General features: G+C 51.0%; 1 protein-coding gene across 9 annotated transcripts in view; it reads left to right on the forward strand.

Moving 5' to 3' along the window:
- RAP1GAP2 (RAP1 GTPase activating protein 2) overlaps positions 1 to 22,692 on the forward strand; it is a 277,468-nt gene that overhangs the window by 176,773 nt on the left and 78,003 nt on the right. For all 9 annotated transcript variants that reach the window (XR_012088722.1, XM_073004583.1, XM_073004585.1 and 6 more), the window contains one exon: positions 21,661 to 21,696. Coding sequence is in view for 8 of the 9 variants with exons in the window: in XM_073004583.1 (XP_072860684.1) it covers positions 21,661 to 21,696 (36 nt within the window). In the remaining variant the exon portion in view is untranslated. The remainder of the gene's footprint in view (positions 1 to 21,660; positions 21,697 to 22,692) is intronic.

Consider the following 22,692-nt stretch of genomic DNA (forward strand, 5'->3'; position numbering starts at 1 on the left):
CGGGCCCTCCCCTGGCCATGGAGAGGATGTCAGCGTGTGGCCACACTGCTCTCTGCTCATGACCCTGCCAGGGGCTGTGGGCCTCCTCCGCCAGCCAGATTCTCCTTTGTGCCCTCTGAGGTTAACACAGACAAACGCACTCACCTTCTTCCTCCCTCTTCCTCTCCTTCCTCCCTGCCTCGAACGTCTTTTCACTCAGAACACTTGGCTCTGCTGTGAACAGGCTGTGCCACCTTCAGCAGGCCAGGTAACCTCTCTGAGCTTTAGTTACCCTCCCCCGGTGCGCAGAAATGGATGATGGCGAGGGTCAAATGGGAGGTGGTAGGAATGGGTCCTGGGCTGTGATATTGTGTCTCGCTCTATTACTGTGTACCCTTAGAGGCAGACCTGACTTCCTTTTTACCTCCACGGCTTTATCTCCAAAACGGAGGGAATAACTCTGGGAAGTCCTCCTGGACGCCCTTCCTTGCAGGACCCCCTTCCTTGCAGGACCCCCTTCCTTGCAGGACCCCTTCCTTGCAGGACCCCTTCCTTGCAGGACCCCCTTCCTTGCAGGACCCCCTTCCTTGCAGGACCCCTTCCTTGCAGGACCCCCTTCCTTGCAGGACCCCTTCCTTGCAGGACCCCCTTCCTTGCAGGACCCCCTTCCTTGCAGGACCCCTTCCTTGCAGGACCCCCTTCCTTGCAGGACCCCTTCCTTGCAGGACCCCCTTCCTTGCAGGACCCCCTTCCTTGCAGGACCCCTTCCTTGCAGGACCCCCTTCCTTGCAGGACCCCTTTGTTTGCAGGACCCCCTTCCTTGCAGGAGAGCCGTTGCCCACTCCTCTGTGCGCCCAGGCAGGCGTGGGCTTTACCCGTGCTCCTTGCTCCTTGTTTTCTGGATTGTAATTATTTGCTTCTATGATGGTCATAGTCACCAGACTGAAGTCAGTTCCTTTATTCGGTTATTCATTCAGCAAGCGTTTACTGAGCACCTGTGTGCCAGGTGCTGGGATTACAGATGAAACGGGGGAAACAGACAATTAAACAAGAAGTTTTAAGGCTGAGAGAGAAGTGATTGGATAGGGCATGTGTAGGGCGGGAGTACCACCTTGGGACAGGGAGGAGGGTGGAGACCAAGAGGGCTTCCTGGAGGAGGTGACTTCCACGTTAAGACCTAAAGGACAAGTAGGAGTCTAGCAAATAAAGTGGAGTGGGAAGGAGGAGAGGGACCGAGGGTGATCGTCCTTGGGTCTCCAGCTCTAGCCAGTGCCTGGCCCGGAGGAGATCAGTAAGTTAGTTCTCCATCTCTCTTCTTCCTTGCTCCTTCTGTATGCATTCCTGCAAAGAGGCAGGAGCTTGGAGCCTTGGTTTTCTGGGCCCTGGGATGCTGTGGCCAAGGGGGTTGCAGAAGTGTTCTGGATATGGCTTGTCCTTCCAGCTTGGGGCATGCCACGTGGGTTCCTGAGGCTGGGGCTGCAGGAATGGGCATGGCAGGGTGTGCTGGGGGACACTGCGGAATGACTCACTGGCTCTGAGTAGGAGTGGAGATGAGCCAGGCCAGCAGCACGTGCAGGAGGGAGCTGGAAGGATGTAGAGGATGCACCAGCCTTATCCTGGGTCCCTTTTTCCAGGAAAGGAGAGAAGGGCTCAGTAGGGACAGCGAGGCTCATGAACTCGACAATATCGCTTCTCCAAGATGGTCTTTTATGTGAGAATTTTGAGTTGGCAGGAACATTGCCAGGCCTGTCTGCAGCTAGGGGTCCTTCTAGCACATGGAGCTTCCAAAGGAGGGAGGTGGCCCAGTTCGCACCCTAGAGCTATGCTCCCCTCCTCCCTTATCCCGTGACCTCCAGCATCATTTCAAGCCCCCGGGGATGGACCCGTGCCAAGGTCTTCTCTGCCTGGCCTCGATTAAGCCGTGTCTTCCCCCAGCCCCTGGAGACATTTCCTGGCCTCTGTTCTCCCTTGGAAGGCTGTGAGGTTCTGGAGCTGGAGCGAGCACAGGATAAGGCTGTGCTGGAGACAGGAGACAGGCTTTGTGTCTGGCGGCAGGCTGGGCAGGAGCAGGGAGCGAGCACGGAGCCAGGCCTGGGAGGAAGGAACGATGATCGTCACAAGTGCCATCGACAGAGGACATTTTGTGTCTCATCTTGCTCTGGACACAGCACGTACGTCGTGTCCTATTCTGTGGCCACTTTGCAGAGTGGGTTATATTTCTCCCATTTTATAGACATAGAAACTGAGGCTCCGAGGCTGAGTGACCAGCCCACACAGTTTGTTGGCAGCAGAGCCACGAGTCAGTAGCTTGTCTGTCCCACACTAGGTCTGGGGCTGTTTCTCCCACACCACACTGCCTTGTTTTGAGGGTTTAAAACATTCATTCCTTTCCTTCCAAAGCTGGAACAGAACTGAGGGCCCTGGATGGGTATGGAGTGTGACATGTTATTAGCGTTGGAAAGAGACTGTGAGACCCAGGGGAGCCCTGGGCTGAGCTGGGGCTGGCTCCTCCTTCCCCACAGCACCAGGTGCCTCTGGGCCCTGAGCTCATGGTGTATCTCCCCCAGCCATTTGCTATATTTATTTTTAATTTTTTTTTTGGTAAGATAATTACAGGGCATGAGCACTGCTATCTTTATTTAAACCATGTTATTATTATTTTTAAAACAGAGTAACACACACACAAAACCTACACAAAACATCTTGGATAAAAAAAAATAAATATCTGGCTGGGTGCAGTGGCTCATGCCTGTCATCCCAGCACTTTGGGAGGCCGAGGCGGGTGGATCACCTGAGGTCAGGAGTTCGAGGTCAGCCTGGCCAACATGGTGAAACCCCATGTCTACTAAAAATACAAAAACTAGCCGGGTATAGTGATGGGCACCTGTAATCCCAGCCACTCGGGAGGCTGAGGCAGGAGAATCTCTTGAACCTGGGCGGCAGAGGTTGCAGTGAGATCATGCCATTGTATTCCAGCCTGGGCAACAAGAGTGAAACTGCATCTCAAAAAAAAAAAAAAAAAAAAAGCAGGCTGTTCCTCAAAGAAAACAGTTCCCTATGCCTCTGCACACCCCTTTCCAGTCCTCCAAGCCACCACTTATTCTTATTCTTTTTTTTTTTTTTTTGAGACAGAATCCTGCTCTGTCGCCCAGGCTGGAGTGCAGCGGCACAATCTCGGCTCACTGCAACCTCTCCCTCCGGGGATCCAGTGATCCTCTGCCTCAGTCTCCTGAGTAGCTGGGATGACAGGCGCCCGCCACCACACCCAGCTAATTTTTGTATTTTTAGTAGAGACGGGGTTTCACCATGTTGGCCAGGATGCTCTCGAACTCCTGACCTGAGGTGATCTGCCTACCTCATCCTCCCAAAGTGCTGGGATGACAGGCGTGAGCCACCTTGCCTTTTAGCTCTTTCTTCACACCTGTTAGGTTCTGTGAGGTGCGTGGGAATGCCTCTAAAGATGCAGGCGCTGGTCTCTCTTTTACTTGTTTTTATTTTTCTTGCACAGAGAGGGCTTCCCAGTTCAAAGAAGGGAAGATTGAGGCCCCCATCAAGTGGAGCCTGCTGGAGTCTCCTTTTTTTTTTTTTTTTGAGGCGGAGTCTCGCTCTGTCGCCCAGGCTGGAGTGCAGTGGCAGGATCTTGGCTCACTGCAACCTCCGCCTCCTGGGTTCACACCATTCTCTTGCCTCAGCCTCCCGAGTAGCTGGGACTACAGGCGCCCGCCACCACGCCTGGCTAATTTTTTTTTGTATTTTTAGTAGAGACAGGGATTCACCGTGTTATCCAGGATGGTCTCAGTCTCCTGACCTCGTGATCCACCCGCCTCGGCCTCCCAAAGTGCTAGGATTACAGGCATGTGCCACCGCGCCCGGCTGACCTGCTGGAGTCTCCTAACACACTAGACCCGGGGTCTTCTTCAGGCCTGACACTGTTGCTGGTTTCCTGTGTCCCAGTCCTGCCTTCCGTCTGACCTCGCAGACCAGCGGTGTTGAGAACTCAGGGCAGACCAGCGGTGTTGAGATCTCAGGGCAGGGATGGAGGGAGGAGGCCTCTCACCCCTTTACCTTCCTAGGCCCCAGTGGGCATCCACTCATCACCTGCTGGCATGGGGCCTTGCCCTTGGAAGGGACCCCTTTGCCCTTATGACATAAGACGTGTGGCAGCTCCAGCAGCCCTGGGTTCCCCAGAAGAACACCCGCGGCAGAGGACAGGTCAAAGGTCAGCGCTAGTCAGTGTGGACTAACAGCTTCGGGCGGACACCCAAGTCCTGTAGTTCCTTGTTTGATCTGAAGGAAGTTGTCCGGCGTCAGCAGCAGCTGCTGCCGTGGTGGTAGTAGCAGCTGCAGTGGTGCTAAGGCAGCAGGACCCCGACTCTCAGGACACAGGCCCTGGCGGAAGATGGATTTCTTAAAGTACATTTTCGTGAGTGTCCCTGGGCTGTGGAGGGATGTCCGTCCAGGCCCTGCTGCCTGGAGGGGGTGGGAAACAGAGCCTCTCCTGTTGTCACCTGGCAGGGAGCCCCGAGTAGCTGTTTGCCTGCCATGGGTCATGGAAGCACCCTTCGCTCAGGGGAAGGAGGAACGGAGACCAGGGACAGGGGGGCCTCTGGGTGGGGGATGTGAGGGCAGGGGACAGACTCAGCACCCGGGCCTTTCCTCCCTGGCTTGGAGATTCGAGGTGGGTCCTGGCAGGGGGCTGGAGAGAACTCACTTCTGTGCTCCTCTGGGAAGCCTTCTCGGCTCCCTGCCAGGCCCCGAGGGGACCACGGCCAGCCAAAGGCTGTGCCCCGGTGGGAGTTCCCAGGGCGAGAGAGGGAGGGACGCCTCAGCTGGCCTTCCGCCTGGCCTGGACGCTTGGAGCTGGCCAGGCTGCGGGTCCCGCCCTCTCTTCTTTGGGCTGTGGTTCTGGGGATCCTGTGTCCTGTCACAGAGCCTCAGAGTGTGGTTAGTGTGAGGCCCAGCGAGGAGAGTGTGGGTCGTGGTCCTCTGCCGCCAGGCCACACTGTCCCTGCAGGCTCTGCAGGCCCCTGTTCCAGCGTTGGCAGGCCCTGTGTGCCTCCTCCTGGTGAACATGGGGGACCCAGGCGGACTTGGCCGGGTGGGGACTGTGAGGCTCTTCCTCATTCCCCTGCCTGCTGCCAGCCCGGGTCTGGCTGTTTTCTTGCCTTTCTTCTCCCTCCTTGGCCATGTCATGTTTTTCTCTAGGGGAAAAAGATCTTTTTCTCGAGGGTGAAAATTCAGGGATGAGTGTGAGGAGTGACAGGACACTTGTTTGTAAGGTTGGACCAAGGAGTTCCCCAGTCTCAGGCTGCACCACCATGGGCTCCAGGATGCCGTGAGGGGACCAGGGACCTTGTGACCAGACAGAAATGGCCCAACCTCTCTGGACCCTGGCAGGGTATAGGTAGTGGCATAGTAGAGAGTTTTAAGCTGGGAACTGATCTCATCTGATTGATCTTTCAAAAGACCACGTGGGCCGGGAACGGTGACTGAGGCCTGTAATCCCAGCACTTTGGGAGGCCGAAGCGGGTGGATCACTTGAGGTCAGGAGTCTGAGACCAGCCTGGCCAACATGGCGAAACCCCGTCTCCACTAAAAATACAAAAATTAGCTGGATGGGGTGACGCGCACCTGTAATCCCAGCTACTCGGGAAGCTGAGGCAGGAGAATCGCTTGAACCCAGGAGGTGGAAGCAGAGGCTGTGGTGAGCTGAAGGCGTGCCGTTGCACTCCAGCCTGGGCAACAGAGTGAGACTCCATCTAAGAAATAAATTAAAAAATAAAGGAAAATAAAAAACAACAACAGAAACAAATTTTTAAAAGGCCATGTGGCTGTTCTGTGGGGAACCGATTTGAGAGGGGGGTTGGAAGGAGGCAGGAGCCCGAGGCGCTGTCCGGTTGAGGCGCCGTGAGATGAGGGAGGCAGTGGAGGTGACGACAGCTGGTGAGATTTGGGATGCCTTGTGACGGTGGACTTGCCAGGAGGATTGGACGTGGGGGATGAGGGATCAAGAAATCAGTGATGATTCTTGGGTTTTTTTTTTTTTTTTTTGAGACAGAGTTTTTGCTCTTGTCGCGCAGCCTGGAGTGCAGTGGCGCGATCTCGGCTCACTGCAACCTCCTCACTGCAACCTCTGCCTCCCAGGTTCAAGTGATTCTCCTGCCTCAGCCCCCAGAGTAGCTGGGATTACAGGCACCCGCCACCACGCCCAGCTAATTTTTGTATTATTAGTAGAGACGGAATTTTACCATGTTGGTCAGGCTGGTTTTGAACTCCTGACCTCAGGTGATCTGCCCGCCTCGGCCTCCCAAAGGGCTGGGATTACAGGTGTGAGCCACCGTGCCCGGCCGACTCTTTGGGCTTTGTCCTGAGTGTCACCGAGATGGCTTTAGAGGGTAAGAATGAATGAGAGTTCCTGCTTTGGACTCTAAGTTGGGAAGTTTGAGGTGCCTGTCAGACGTGCATGTGAGACGCTGAGTTGGCAAACCTTGCTGGATCTGAATTTGAATCAGGATTCATTTTGGGCAAGTTACTTAACCACTCTAAGTCTCCAACCCTCCCGCCCTCCCTCCCCGAGTACGTGTAAGGCGTATGGAGTGGCGTCTGTAAACTGCCTGATCCAGTGCCTCGTGCCGGCCTGGCACATCACCAGTGCCCACCAGAGGATGCCTTGGGACTTCCTAAAGCACGGCGTCGTATCCTCTCATCTTCCAGCTCAGCAACATTCAGTGGCTTCCGTCGCTTGAAACTTGTGTTTGGGGCTGAAACTTGGGGGCTGATTTGGCTCATAGAATGATTGCGTTTGGTCCACGGAGAGATTTTTAAAATTTTGTGTCATCCAGGTACAAAAATTGGGAGACTTACACAAAAATCTGGCTTATCTTGGATTTCTGGCTTATCTTGAACACTTCAGCAACACTGAGCTTGCATTTCTGCTTGACAGCTTAGTGAGAGATAAGTAAATAGTGGCTGCCTCCCAGGTTCAAGCGGTTCTCCTGCCTCATCCTCCCGAGTAGCCGGGATCACAGGCGCCCGCCACCCATGCCTGGCTAATTTTTATGTTTTTAGTAGAGATGGGGTTTCACCATGTCGGTCAGGGTGGTCTCGAACTCCTGACCTCAAGTGATCTGCCCACCTTGGCCACCCAAAGTGCTGGGATTACAGGCATGAACCACTACACCTGGCCTAGTTCCAAAATATTTTTATCATCCCCAAATAAGTACCCTTTTAAGCAGTTACTCCCCACTTTCTCTTCCCCCTAAGCCCCTGGCAATCACGAATCTGTTTTCTGTCTTTATAGATTTACTCATCCTAGCTATTTTATAGAGATAGAATTACTATACTTCTTCACAGCAAAGGAAACAATCAACAGGGTGAAAAGGCAGCCTACAGAACGGGAGGAAATACTTGCAAACCGTATATCAGATAAGGGGTCAATTTTTAAAATGTATAAGGAACTCCTACAGCTCCATAATAAAAAAGCCTCACCTGATTTAAGAAGGACACTAAAGGGGCAGGTGCAGTGGCTCAAGCCTGTAATCCCAGCACTTTGGGAGGTTGAAGCAGGCAGATCATCTGAGGTCGGGAGTTCAAGACCAGCCTGGCCAACATGGTGAAGCCCCGTCTCTATTAAAAATACAAAAATTAACTGGGCGTAGTTGTGGGCACCTGTAATCTCAGCTGCTTGGGAGGCTGAGGCAGGAGAATTGCTTGAACCCGGGAGGCAGATGAGGCAGTGAGCCGAGATGGTACCACTGCACTCCAGCCTGGGTGACAGAGCAAGACTCTGTCTCCAAAAAACAAAAACAAAACAAAACAAAAAACGTGTACTAAAGACTTGAATAGACACTTCTCCAAAGAAGACATACGAGTAGTCAACAGGTATATGAGAGGGTCATTAATCATCAGGGAAATGCAAATCAAAACCACAGTGATATATCACCTCACACCTGTTAGGATGGCTAATATCAAAGCCACAGAAGAGGCCGGTTGCGGTAGCTCACGCCTGTAATCCCACCACTTTGGGAGGCCGAGGCGGGCGGATCATGAGGTCAGGAGATCGAGACCAGTCTGGCCAACATGGTGAAACCTGTCTCTATTAAAACACAAAAAATTAGCCAGGTGTGGTGGTGCATGCACCTGTAATCCCAGCTACTCAGGAGGCTGAGGCAGGAGAATTGCTTGAACCCAGGAGATGGAGGTTGCAATGAGCCCAGATTGCACCACTGCACTCTAGCCTGGCGACAGAGCCAGACTCCGTCTGAAAACAAAACAAAACCAAAAAAAAAAAAAAAAAAAAAAAAAACCAAACCACAAAAGATAACAACCATTGGTGAGGATGTGGAGAAATTGGAACTCTTGTAACACTGTTAGTAGAAATGTAAATTGGTGCAGTCGCTATGTGAAACAGCACAGAGATTGCTCAAAAAATTAAAAACATTAAAAGAAGAACTACCAACTTCATTCTTTGCATGTGGATATCCAGTTGTGGTGCAGCTCCATTTGTTGAAAAGACCATTCTTTCCCTAGGATTGGTCTTGGCAATCCTGTCAAAAACAGTTGGCCATAGATGTGTGGGTTTATCCCTGTTCTCTTAATTCTACTGTGTTGGTTCAAATGCCTGTTTTTAGGCCAGGACCACACGGTTTTGATCACTGTAACTTTATAGTAAGTATTGAAATTGGGAAATAGGAGTTCTCCACCTTTGACCTTCCTCTTTAAGAAGATTTTGAGTATTCTGGATGGAATTTCCTTCCATCAAATGTAGGATCATCTTTTCAATTTCTTCAAAAAATCCAGCTAGGATTCTGATAGAGATTGCGTTAGATAGGTAGATCACTTTGAATGGTACTACCTTCTTAGCAGTATTAGATCTTCCAGTTGCTGAACATGGGATGTCATTCCATTTATTTATGTCTTCTTTAATTTCTTTCAGCCGTGTTTTCTAGTGTTTAGTGTGCCAGCATTTGGTTAAATTTGTTCTTAGGTATTTTATTATTTTTAATGCTATTTTATTTGATTGTATTATTATTTTTTGAGACAGAGTCTCGCTCTGTCGCCCAGGTTGGAGTGCAGTGGCACGATCTCCGCTCACTGCAAGCTCCGCCTCCCGGGTTCACACCGTTCTCCTGCCTCAGCCTCCAGAGTAGCTGGGACTACAGGCGCCCGCCACCACGCCCGGCTAATTTTTTGTATTTTTAGTAGAGATGGGGTTTCACCGTGTTAGCCAGGATGGTCTCGGTCTCCTGACCTCGTGATCCGCCCGCCTCGGCCTCCCAAAGTGCTGGAATTACAGGCGTGAGCCACCACGCCTGGCCTAATGCTATTTTAAAATGGAATAGTCTTCTTAATTTTCTTTCAGATTGTTTATTTTTATTTATTATTTTTGTTATTTTTATTGTTTATCTTTTCTGATTGTTTCTTTCTGATTGTTCATTGCTGGTATATAGAAACACAACTGATTTTTGTACTTTGTAATTTTGCAGACTTCCTTTATCAGCTCTAGTAGGTTTTGTGTGTGTGTGTGTGTGTGTGCAATCTGTGAGGTTTTTTTATGTAGGAACATCTTATCTGAAAATAGAGATAGTTTTACTGTTTCCTTTCCATGGTAGATACCTTTTATTTCTTTGTTCTGGCGAGTACTTTTAGTACGCCGAATGGTAGTGGTGACAGTGAGTTTCCTTGTTTTGTTGGTACTTCATCTTGAGGGGAAAGCTTTTCGTTTTTCATCATGGAGTATGATGTTAGCTATTTCTTTTTAATGCCTTTTATGTCAAAGAAGTTCCCTTTTCTTCCTAGTTTTCTGAGTGTTTAGCTCATGAAAGGATATTAGCCTTTGTCAAGTGCTTTTTCTGTATCAGTTGAGATAATCATGTTTTTTTTCTTCTTCATCCTGTTAATGTGATATATTACATTGATTTTCATCTTTTTTGAGATGGAGTCTTGCTCTGTTGCCCAGGCTGGAGTGCAGTGGCGCAATCTTGGCTCACTGAAACCTCCGCCTCCTGGGTTCAAGTGATTCTCCTGCCTCAGCCTCCCGAGTAGCTGGGATTACAGGCATGCGCCACCACGCCCAGCTAACTTTTGAATTTTAGTAGAGATGGGGTTTCACCATGTTGGCCAGGCTGGTCTTGAACTCCTGACCTCAGGTGATCCTCCTGCCTCTGCCTCCCAAAGTGCTGGGATGACAGGTGTGAGCCACCGTGCCCAGCCCTGTTACATTGGTTTTCTTGTGTTGAACCAAGCTTGCATTCCTAGGATAAATCCCACTGTCATGGAATATAACAGTATGTCGTCAGATTTGGTTTGCTGGTATTTTGTTGAGGATTTCTGACTCTATCCATAACGATATTGGCCTGTCGTTTTCTGTGGTTCCTTTGTGTCACTTCGATAACGCTGGCCTCTTAGGATGAGTTAGGAAGTGTTTCCTCGTCTTCTATTTTTGGAAGAGTGTGAGAAGGACTGGTGTTCATTCTTCTTTAAGTGTTTGGTCGGCTTCACTATGAAGCCATCTGGCCCTGGACCGTTCTTTGTTGGGAGGTTTTTAATTACTACGGATTCCATCTCTTCCCTTCTCCCGTCGCTGTTTAGGTTTTGCTTGCCTCGTGCCTGAAGTCATTTGCATCTTCTAGTCCTTTCTTAGAATTCAAATATGAGTCTTCCTAATTTAAGATGTCCTATAAAAACCCAACCATCTTCCCACCCTTCCCCACCTTGCCACGTCTCTGCTCTGGCATCTCTGCTCAGAGACGGTCCCTCCCACCCAGTACCAGCGTTCCACATGGTTAACCCCATAGGTCAGTGGTTCTCAAAGGCTGTTCACTGGGGAACTTGTTAGACACGCACGTTCTCTGGCCAAGGATCAGAAGCTCTAGGGGTGGGACCTAGGAAACTTTTTTTTTTGAGACAGAGTTTCACTCCTTCGCCCAGGCTGGAGTGCAGTGGCGTGATCTTAGCTCACTGCAACCTCTACCCGCTCTGGGTTCAAGCGAATGTCCTGCCTCAGCCCCCCAAGTAGCTGGGATTATAGGCGCCTGCCACCACACCCGGCTAATTTTTGTGTTTTTAGTAGAGACAGAGTTTCTCCATGTTGGTCAGGCTGGTCTCGAACTCCCGACCCCAGGTGATCCGCCCAGCTTGGCCTCCCAAAGTGCTGGGATTACAGGCGTGAACCACCGTGCCCGGACAGCAACTGTGTTTTAACTAGTCCCCGGGTGATTCTGTGGTATTACCACGGCCATGCATAAGAGAGAGCCATCGCAGGCTCCTGGCCCCAGTGACACAGTGAAATGGCACCTCTGAAACGCTCTGGCAGCAGAGGAGCCATGAGTGGCAGGAGTTGGTGGAAAAGGGAGACCAGAGAAGGGAAAGAGGAGCAAGCAGGTGGCTTGGCGGGGGTAGTGGGGGAAGACTTGGTTGGAACAGGACCTGATTCTGGAGGACAGTTCATTATTGGGGGTACCCACTGGGCATAGGGTTGGCCATCCAGGGTGAGGGATGCTGTCTGTGGCTGGAGCACAGACAGCTCTTAATAGCAGTAACACCGGCCCATCCAGCCCTGACTCTAGCCATCCCGAGAAGCCCGCCCTGGCCACTCCCAGGCCAAGCCTCGGCCTCCACTGCCTGCTTCGTTGCATCTTGCTTAGCAGAATACTTAGTCATTCATCTAGCAAATGTTTATTGGGCATCTACTGTGTGCTAGGCAGTTCTATTAATAGCACAGGGAGAGGGCGAGGATCACAGCAAACAAAGAGCTCTGCCTCGAGGACCTTCTGTTCTGCAGCCAGCCTGGTGGCCGGTTGGTTCTCATCCTGCTTGCCCTGCGGATGGGGACTGCTGGGCCAGCGGTGGAGCTGGGTAGTGTGGCGTGCTCGGTGCTCAGACAACGTGGGACACATCCCATCCCTCGCCCAGGGCGTGCCTAGTTCCCCTAGCTTTCCAGAAATGGTGTAGAGAACTCTCCAGACATCCTTTTCCTTGGTCATGTCTTCCCTCTCCGTCGGGGTGAGAAATTCACTCGGACCTGTTTTCTTCTGCCCCCAGCACTTTCTGGCCCGCATCTCCCCCTGATTTTCCTGGGACCCACGGAGATGCAAAACCCCTTCTCCTCCATCCTTGTCTTCCGGTAATGTTTTTCGTTTGCCGGTGACGTGGCCTTGCCCCCTCTGTGTGTCCTGGATTGGGGTGGGCGGGGGCGATGAGGCAATTGTGAGGGCTCATTGAGCGACCTGTGTGCCAGGCTCTGCACACGCTGGCCTGTGTGGTCCTGCCACAGCCCCGTGAGTTAGCAGTCTTGTTTTCAGCACCACGCAAAGGCGCAAGCGCTCAGACAGCGTCGTTCTATGAGCATGGGTGTGCGGTGCCTCCCAGGAGCAGGGTTTTTAGCAAGGCTGCTGACGTATAAACACACTCCCACCTCCAGAAGCAGGGAGAGGAGCCCAGGGCCAGGGCAGGTAGCCCAGCAGGGACCCAGCATGCTGCAGGTGGGGCCTGTGAGTGTCACTTCTCCAGCTAGGGTCACAGAAGAGACAGAGGCAAGAGTGTTGCAGGGGCGGGGGTCTCACGAGCTCGGGTGCAGCAAGAGGGAAGGAACAGGTGGCTGCCTGTCTGCAGGAGAAGCCGTGCCCGTGTGTAGAGCTGCTGTGGACCAGGGGGAGGCAGGGAGGGCACAGGGTGGTGAGATGGAGAGAGGGGGTCCTGGACTCACATGAGCATCATCTTTTCCCGTCACTTCTGCCGCTTTGCTGCCTGGGCAGTGGGCTGGCACCAGAACTGGCAAGTAGGGGCATTGGGAAAGATTCCTCAACATTTCCCAAGCCTAAATTGCTTCTTGTGGTTCTTGTTCACGTCTGCCCCTGCTACCCGGGACCTCCTCCAGCATCCTCCTCCCCAAGGACTCTCTCTGTCTTTCTGAAGGAAGACCAGGCTGTTTCTGTATCGGGAGGCTGCGGGGACAGGGGTGGAACCCGGGGCCCAGGCAGAGTTCCTCGGCTGAGTGCTGGCTCTGCGTGGTTATCTATTGACTGGCTGTGAACGCAGAGTCCATGCGGAAATGCTGGCCGCTGCTCTGATTTGGGTGGCAAGAGCTGCTGCTGCTAATACATTAGACAGCTGCATGGACGCTGCTATGGATGAGGAGACCCAATGACATGCCTCTGTGAAAATCCAGTGGCTGGCTTCCTGGTGAGGTAGATCCCTTCCGAAGGCTGCCCCGGGCAGGACTTTAGTCTCTGGGGCAATGCCAGTGAGTCAGTGAGCATTAACTGAGTGCCTGCTGTGTGCCCTGAGCATTAGCTGAGTGCCTGCTGTGTGCCCTGAGCATTAGCTGAGTGCCTGCTGTGTGCCCTGAGCATTAACTGAGTGCCTGCTGTGTGCCCTGAGCATTAGCTGAGTGCCTGCTGTGTGCCCTGAGCATTAGCTGAGTGCCTGCTGTGTGCCCTGAGCATTAGCTGAGTGCCTGCTGTGTGCCCTGAGCATTAACTGAGTGTCTGCTGTGTGCCCTTGGCTGTACGCAGCCATCTCAGGGTGTGTGGACAAGGGTGTGTCCGAAAGCCTGAGCTGCTGTTCCCGGCTGGCCTGAGTCATGCTACTTCTAGGTGGAAAAGGAGACTCACTCCCTGCCAACTGTCCCATTGGAAGGTGCAGCAAGTCACTGAGAAGTGGGGCCAGCCCAGCCAAGGCCATGCTGCCACTGGCTGATTTCAGCTGCTGGGTACTGTCCATGCAGGGATCATCCACCCAGCACATTGCTCATGGCTGAGGCTGAATCATAGCCCTTCTCACCACCTGTGCCAGCCCCAGGCCGTGGGGCATCTTCATTCAGACCCATTTCTTTTCTTTTCTTCTTCTTCTTCTTTTTTTTTTTTTTTGAGATGGAGTCTTGCTCTGTCACCCAGGCTGGAGTGCAGTGGCGCGATCTTGCCTCACTGCAACCTCCGCCTCCTGAGTTCCAGCGATTCTGCTGCCTCAGCCTCCCGAGTAGCTGAGATCACAGGCCCGTGCCACCACGCCTGGCTAATTTTTGTATATTTTTGTTTTTCTTTTTGAGATGGAGTCTTGCTTGCTCTGTCACCCAGACTGGAGTGCTGTGGTGCGATCTCAGCTTGCTGCAACCTCTGCCTCCCGAGTTCAAGCAGTTCTGTCTCAGCTTCCCGAGTAGCTAGGACTACAGGTGCGTGCCATCATGCCCAGCTAATTTTTGTATTTTTAGTAGAGACAGGGTTTCGCCATACTGGTCAGGCTGCTCCTGAACTCCTGACCTCAGGTAATCCACCTGCCTTGACCTCCCTTAGTGCTGGGATTATAGGCATGAACCACCATGCCCAGCCGTAATTTTTGTATTTTTGATAGAGGCACAGTTTCACCATTTGGCCAGGCTGGTCTCAACCTCCCGGCCTCAGGTGATCCTCCTGCCTTGGCCTCCCAAGGTGTTGGGATTACAGGTGTGAGCCAACGTGCCCAGCCAGGCTCATTTCTAACAGTCATCTGAACACACTGTCTCTGGGAAGACCGATGAAATCGAGAAACACCATCTTGAAGCTGCTAGACCACCTCCAACAGGACAAAGCATCCTTCCAGAGGGAGCTTTCCAATAGCTCCTTCTCAGAGCTGCTATTTACTGGGCATTCACGCAGACCAGGCCCTGGCTGGGCACTTCTTACACCTGTTCTCACCTCATCTGCCTAAGAGCGCTAAAGTCAGGGACTATTTGATTCAATTTTTTTTTTTTTTTTTTGAGAAAGGATCTTGCTCTGTCACTCAAGCTGAAGTGCAATGGCGCGATCTCAGCTCACTGCAACCTCCGCCTCTGATGCTCAAGCAATTCTCCTGCTTCAGCCTCCCGAATAGCTGGGATGACAGGCGCCCACCACCACGCCCAGCTAAGTTTTCTGTGTTTAGTAGAGACAGGGTTTCACCATGTTGGCCAGGCTGGTCTTGAACTTCTGACCTCAAATGATCTGCCTGCCTCGGCCACCCCAAGTGTCGGGATTACAGGCGTGAGCCACCACGCCCGGCCTGCTTCAATTTTCAGGTGAGGAACTTAAGAGAGGAATGAAGAGAAGTTAACATGCCTCATGCACCACAGCTGGGCAGTAGCAGCTTGCCTGCTCCACAGACCTGGGCTTCGACCACCAGGCTCTGCTGCCTCCTGTGTGTTTCTGCTGCACCTAAACCTAAATTGCTCTGCACCGCCTCGCAGCCGAAGCCTGAGTTCTGGTGTTCAGCGTCTCTCAGGCCCAGGCCTCAGCTTTGCTTTCCCGCCTGATCTTCAGGATGTCTGACCCAGAGGCCTCCAGCCAGCTGGGCTGATCCACCAACTCTTCACTGACTGTGTGCCAAACAGATTCTCTTTTCTGCCTTTGCCAATACAGTTCCTGCTGCCACACCCTCCTTACCCGCTTCTCTTGATCCTCTAAGGTCTGTCTGGGATCTCATGTCTTGCAAAAAGCCTTCATTGACATTTTGGTTTTAAGATGTGTCCACACCCCGTCTCTACTAAAAAATACAAAAAACTAGCCGGGCGTGGTGGCGGGCGCCTGTAGTCTCAGCTACTCGGGAGGCTGAGGCAGGAGAATGGCGTGAACCTGGGAGGTGGAGCTTGTAGTGAGCAGAGATCCGGCCATTGCACTCCAGCCTGGGCGACAGAGCGAGACTCCATCTCAAAAAAAAAAAAAGATATGTCCACAGATTCTTTGATGCTTCTCTCTTCAAGAGGTGGAACTTGTTGGGTTCGGTGGTTCACGCCTGTAATCCCAGCACTTTGGGAGGCTGAGGCAGGAGGATCGCTTGAGCTCAGGAGTTCAAAACCAGCCTGGGCAACATGATGAAACCCTGTTTCTACTAAAAATACAAAAATCGGCTGGGTGTGGTGGCGGGTGCTTGTAGTCCCCGCTACTTGGGAGGCTGGGGTGTGAGGATCGCTTGAGCCCAGGAGGTCGAGGCTGCAGTGAGCTGTGATTATGCCACCGCACTCCAGCCTGGGTGACAGAGTGAGACCCTGTCTCAAAAACAAACCAAAATAAAAAGACGTGGAACCTAGGCCGGGCGCAGTGGCTCACGCCTGTAATCCCAGCACTTGGGGAGGCCGAGGCAGGCGGATCATCTGAGGTCAGGAGTTCAAGACCAGCCTGGCCAACATGGTAAGACCCTGTCTCTACTAAACATACAAAAATTAACGGGGCATGGTGGTAGGCGCCTGTAGTCCCAGGTACTTGGGAGGCTGAGGCAGGAGCATCGCTTGAACCCAGGAGGCGGAGGTTGCAATGAGCTGAGATCGTGCCATCGCACGCCAGCCTGGGTGACAGAGTGAGACTCCGTCTCAGAAAAAAAATAATAAATAAATAAAATAAATACTGAAAAGCAAAAAAGGAAAAATCATCTGTACCTTCAGCCTCATTTTGTTGTGTATCCTTCAGGATATTTTTCACCGTGGGGGTGATACACGCCCTCAGATGCAGTCCTGTACCTCTATACACAAACACATTATGTTTAATGGAAACAGTGGGATCATCTTGTTCGAAACCCTGTTTTTCTCACTTAGCAATGCATTGTGAATCTTTGCAGTAGCATCATGAACACAACTCCTCTTGTGGTAGTTTCTCATATAAGTGTACTCCTGCGCCTTATTTACTTCTCCTCTCACAGCTGGGTACTTTCCCCATCGCTCACACTTTTTGGCCCATAAACAGTGCTGGGACAAACATCCTTGCATGTGTGTTCTTGTGGCATGGCCCGGATATTGTTCTAGGGTAAATTCCTTAGAGTGGGTTTATCGGACCAAAGGACGTGGATATTTTAAAAGTTTTGGACACGTGATGCCTTTAGGAAAGCTGTATCCGGTACGCACTCACCCACGGCTTCTGCAGCCTGGGCCCGCAGACTGGACGCTGTGGCTGTACCGTTTCTCTTTCCGGCCAGCAATATGTTCCTACCACATACCCTTGCCAACACTGGTCGATCTGATAGTGAAAGATGTTATCTTACTGTGATCTTCATTTCTTTCATAACTAGAGCGGTTGGGCTTGTTTCCACATGTTCATTGGTCATTTTGTGTGTGTTCTTTAATCATTTGTTCATGTCCTTTGCACATTTTTCTGTTTTTGTTTTTGTTTCTCTTTTTCTTTTTTTCTTTTGAGACAGTCTCGCTCTGTCACTCAAGCTGGAGTGCAGTGGAGGGATCTCGGCTCACTGCAGCCTCCGCCTCTTGGGTTCAAGCGATTCTCATGCCTCAGCCTCACGAGTAGCTGGGATTACAGGTGTGCGCCCCCACGCCCAGCTAATTTTTGTATTTTTAGTAGAGATGGGGTTTCACTAGGCTCAAGTAATCCACCCGCCTCAGCCTCCCAAAGTGCTGAGATTACAGGTGTGCGTCACCACGCCCAGCTAAATTTTGTATTTTTAGTAGAGACAGGGTTTCACTATGTTGGCCAGGCTGGTCTCAAACTCCTGGGCTCAAGTAATCCGCCTGCCTCAGCCTCCCAAAGTGCTGGGATTACAGGCGTGAGCCACCGCACCAGACCCCTCATTTACTGATGTAATGGCTTTTGGATAATTTGAGGTATAGTCTTCCAGATCATTTTCTATGAATTTATATGCATACGTAATAGGTAGCATTACGGTGTCTTTTTTTTTTTTTATGAGATGTGTCACCCAGGGTACAGTGTCATGATCATAGCTCACTGCAGCCTTGAACTTCTGGGCTCTAGTGACCCTCCTGCCTCAGCCTCCTATGTTAGGAGTTAGAATTACAGGTATGAACCACCGTGCCTGGCCATTTTTATAAAATTGGGATTGTATTCAATGTATTGTCTCTGATTTCCTCCACCCCTCAACTTAATATATCTTGGAGAGTGTCATATGTAAGCAACATAAATCTGTTACTGTCTTTTTGAATGATTGCATAGGTTTTTTGAACAGCTTTATGGAGATATAATTTGCATATCATAAAATCACCCATTTAAAGTGTACAATTTGGCTGGGTGTGGTGGCTCACGCCTGTCATCTCAGCACTTTGGGAGGCCAAGGCGGGCAGATCACTTAAGATCAGGAGTTCGAGATCAGCCTGGCCAACGTGGTGAAACCCAGTCTCTACCAAAAATACAAAAATTAGCCAGGCATGGGGGCGCACGCCTGTAATCCCATCTAGTTGGGAGGCTGAGGCAGGAGAATCGCTTGAACCCGGGAGGTGTAGGTTGCAATGAGCCGAGATCACGCCATTACACTCCAGCCTGGGCGAAAAGAGCAAAACTCCATCTCAAAAAATAAAAAATAAAATAAAGTGTACAATTCAGTGGTTTTTGGTGGTATTCATGGAGCTGTGCAACCACCATCATACTCAGTTTTAGAATCTTTTTATTGCTTTGAAATGAAATCCGTACCTTTTAGCTATCACCTTCCAATCCCCCATCCTCCTCAGCCTAAGCAATCCCTAATCTACTTTCTGTCTCTATGAGGTTGCATACTCTGGACATTTGATAAAAATGGAATCATGGTCTTTTATCTCAACCTTTTGTCTTTTTTTTTTTTAAGACGGAGTCTCGCTCTGTCACCCAGGCTGGAGTTCAGTGGCGTGATCTCGGCTTACTCCAAGCTCCGCCTCCTGGGTTCATGCCATTCTCCTGCCTCAGCCTCCAGAGTAGCTGGAACTACAGGCGCCCACCACCACGCCCGGCTAATTTTTTTGTATTTTTAGTAGAGACGGGGTTTTACCGTGTTAGCCAGGATGGTCTCGATCTCCTGACCTTGTGATCCGCCCACCTCGGCCTCCCAAAGTGCTGGGATTACAGGCGTGAGCCACCGCACCTGGCCCTATCTCTACCTTTTTTCATTTGGTGTAATGCATTCAAAGGTCAGCACTGTTGCGGCATATATCAGTATGTTATTTTTCATGGCTGAATATTATTCCATCGTGGGGATATAGCATATTTTGTTTATTCGTCAGTTGATGGACATTTGGGTTGTACCCACCGTTTGGCAAGAGTGGATACTGCAGTTATGAATGTTTGTGTTCAAGTATTTGCTTAAGTACCTGCTTCCGATTCTTTTGTGTATGTTCCTAGGGATCGAATTGCTGGGTCATGTGGTCATAATTCCATGCTGAACTTTTTAAGGAATTGTGAAATTATCTTCCACAATGGCTGTACTGTTTGACATTCCTACCAGCAACAGATGAGGGATCTGATTTCTCCACGTCCTTGCTCATACCTGTAATATTCTGGTTTTTGATCATAGCTGCGTTAGTGGTATGAGTGGTATCTTGTGGTTTTGATTTGTATTTCCTGATGACTAATGGCTTGAGTGTCTTTTCATGTACGTATTTTTCCTTTGTATGTCTTCTCTGGGGATATGTGTATTTAGATCCTTTGCCCATTTTTAAATAGAATTGTCTTTTTCTTACAACAATTTTCTTCAATTGTCTTGAGTTGTAAGAGTTGGTTTTTGTAGAGACCCGTCCTTGATCAGATATATTATTTGCAAATATTTTCCGCCATTCTGTGGGCTTTCTTTTGACTTTCTTGAGAGTAAGAATGAGGAATTCATATTCACTTTTCTGTAAACGTTTGGTAGAATTTACAAACGAAGCCACCTGGGTCTGGGCTTTTCTTTGTGCGTCGTTTTTTTTAATCGTTCATTTGATCTTTTTATTTGTTACATGTCTTTAGATTTTCTGTTTCTTACTGAGTCAGTTGTGATAGGTTGTGTTTTTCTAGGAATTTGTTCATTTCATTGACGTTACCTAATTTACTGACCTATAGTTTATACTGCTTGTATTTTATTCTGTGAATGTTGCTTCTTTTAACCAATTTTCTGCAGATGTTTACGTTGTTTTTATTTTTTACTGTTAGAAACAATGCTGCAGTGAACATTTGAGCCTGTCTTTGTGTACATTGCAAGTGTGTTAGAGGATGGATTGTTAGACGTGGAATCGCGGGTCAGGGGTCTGTGTATTTAACATGTTGATTGTTTCTGTTCCATTATCCTCCTCCTGTTCATCTTTCTATCCTTATTGATTGGTATAAGCTCTTTACATCTGGTAATCCTGGTCTCCTAAGCCTGGAGATGGTAAGAATGCCCCGCGTGGGTGGTGCACGTGCACCTGAGCAGGTTGGAAGAGGAGGTTTGCATCCGGCTGTTTGGCAGCTCCCTTCTGGTCGAGGGAGTTGGATGTGGGTGCCCTAAGCCCACCTCTGTGCATTCATACACGGGGTTTCTAGATGCCAGATCCTGAGCTGCTGGTAGGTCAGATGCTTTTTGCCTCTGACACGCTGGCTTTGACCTGACAGAGGTTGTTTAGAGTCCACAGCAGGCCTGGCTCTCTCCAGGGACTTCACTAGGCTCCTTCCCAGGGCGGTTCTGGGAATTCTGGGAGCAATGGGAGCTCCAGGCAGTTCTGGCCCACGGGTGCCTGCAGAGGTAGGGAGAGTGCTTGGAGGCCCCACCCCTGCCCGAAGAAGAACCAAGGACACACACACACCGTGTTCCTCATCCCTGCTTTCTTTTCTCTCGTTTTCACTGGGGACTGCCTGTTCTGGGCACTCATTAGCTTCCCGGTGCAGACGTGGGCAGTGACGTTAGTCTGAGGAAGGGTAGCTGTTTTCAGGGGATGGGAAGTGGGGTGGCTTCTGCGTGTTTTGTTGGGGTAGAGCTGCCAGCCCCTCACGCTTCCATTCCACTTCCCTTTTCTCCTTTTTGTTTTTCCCGGATACCCAAGGGTGGCACCAAAGTAGGTTAAAGGTTTGGACAAGTGCAATTGGGATTTTAAAAATAACCCATCTAGGCTGGGCGTGGTAGCTCACGCCTGTAATCCCAGCACTTTGGGAGGCTTAGGTGGCTGGATCACCCGAGGTCAGGAGTTCGAGACCAGCCTGGCCAACATGGTGAAACCACGTCTGTACTAAAAATACAAAAATTAGCTGGGTGTGGTGGCGGGCGCCTGTAATCCCAGCTACTCTGGAGGCTGAGGCAGGATAATCGCTTGAACCCGGGAGGCGGAGGTTGCAGTGAGCTGAGATTGCGCCATTGCGCTCCAGCCTGGGTGACAGAGCGAGACTGTCTCAAAAAAAAAAAAAAAAAAAAAAAAAAAGGAAAAAAATAGCCCCTCTAGGCCCCTGGAGGCCTCGGTTCAGGCTTTGCTTTATCAGTTTTAGGGTCCTAAAGTGGTGTGTTGCGGGCAGGGGACCGGGCAGGCAGAGGCAGAGGTGGCACGGCAGGCCCTCCCTCCACCTTCCCCGGCTGCTCTGGCCACAGCGGCTCTGCTTTGACTGGTTGGTTTTCTGTATCAGGAACGCTGCTTGTGTTGGACCCCTCGGCCCCATTTTTGGGTTGAAAACATCCTAAACATGGCTCCTGCCAGAGGCTGAATCCCGAGGATGACAGGCGTTTGCGGAATTTGGCTTTTCCCAGGGCCCCGCAGTCCTCTTTCCTTGAGAGGCCGAGTGTCTGCTCCCCCGGCACCATTCATTTGCCAGCCCAGGCATGCCTTCGCCTCTCTCTCGTTGTATGGGGTGTTCGGCCCTCTAGCCCTGCAAAGGCAAAATCAAATTATCTTCTTTGTTGATCCAAGTGAATTTGGTTCCTGGAGAAGCCCCAGGCACAGCTTCCTGATAGTTGGTGAGGAAGAGGCTTTTGCGGTGGACCTCCTGGCTGATCCCTGCCTTTCTGTCCCCTGCTTTTGTCTTTCAGTCGTCGGAGTTCTTTGAGATGCTGGAGAAAATGCAGGTGAGTACGTACCCCCATCGCGGTGGGGAAGAAGCCCGGACCCAGACGTGGGTGGCGTAGGGACCAGGCAGAACCCACGGGCAGAAACCCAGTGCCCTGGAGGGGGGGCAGAGAAGAGACAATCACATCCCCTTAGCCCTGGCAACCCGAGGCCATTTTACTCTTGAGCACTTTGGGAAGACTCCTGTGGAGGGACAGGGAGGATAAAAAGCAGAACTTCCTCATCAGGGCAGCTGGGGAGGCCATAAGCCCTGTAGATATGGAGGAGGGTTTGAAGGGTCCATTGTTCCTGGAATGAGCCAGAAAGAAGGCCTGAAAGAACGAGCTGCTTCTTGGGGGAGTCACCTCGCATGGGGAGGCAGAGGGGTGGGGTGGGAGGCCGGCCTGAGTTCAAATCCTGCACCGGACACTTACTAGCACCAGTTCCTTGCCCGTCCTAAGCCTCCATAAATAAATAAGAAGGAAAGCACCCACTTACATGGTGGTTGGGGTGAAACAAGATAATCGGTGTAAGTACTTGGTAGACACTATATAAAAGTCGGTGTGTGGTGTGGGTTTGGGGGTTCTTTGCTATTCCTCACCAGGGTCAGGGCTCCCAGGTAAGAGCCACTGCCCTGCAGAGTACGTGCAGAGGCCCAGAAGGGTTCATGGACATGGGCGGGAAGAGTGGGACGACGACGCTGATAATCCATCTGTAGCTCAAGCACTTCGCTGGGCTCAGAGTTTGACAGGCATCATTTCTTCCTGCTGAGGCCTTCAGAAGTAGGTGGGTTGTTATTATCCCCACAGGACAAGTGGGAAAATTGAGGCACAGCACGATTAAAGGCAGCACTCAAAAGGTGCGTGGTTCGTAAGTGGCTTCAGAGCCAGGGAGTCCAGCCATCATGTCATGGTACTTTTGACCCTAGGCAGGTGCTCCAGGCTCAAGGGAGGAAGATTCTGTAATAATGGTCTGGAAGTCCTAGGAGGAGGGGCAAATATAGCCCCCACGGCAGT

Source organism: Chlorocebus sabaeus, chromosome 16 (assembly GCF_047675955.1).
Source record: "Chlorocebus sabaeus isolate Y175 chromosome 16, mChlSab1.0.hap1, whole genome shotgun sequence".
Classification (NCBI taxonomy): Eukaryota; Metazoa; Chordata; class Mammalia; order Primates; family Cercopithecidae; genus Chlorocebus; species Chlorocebus sabaeus.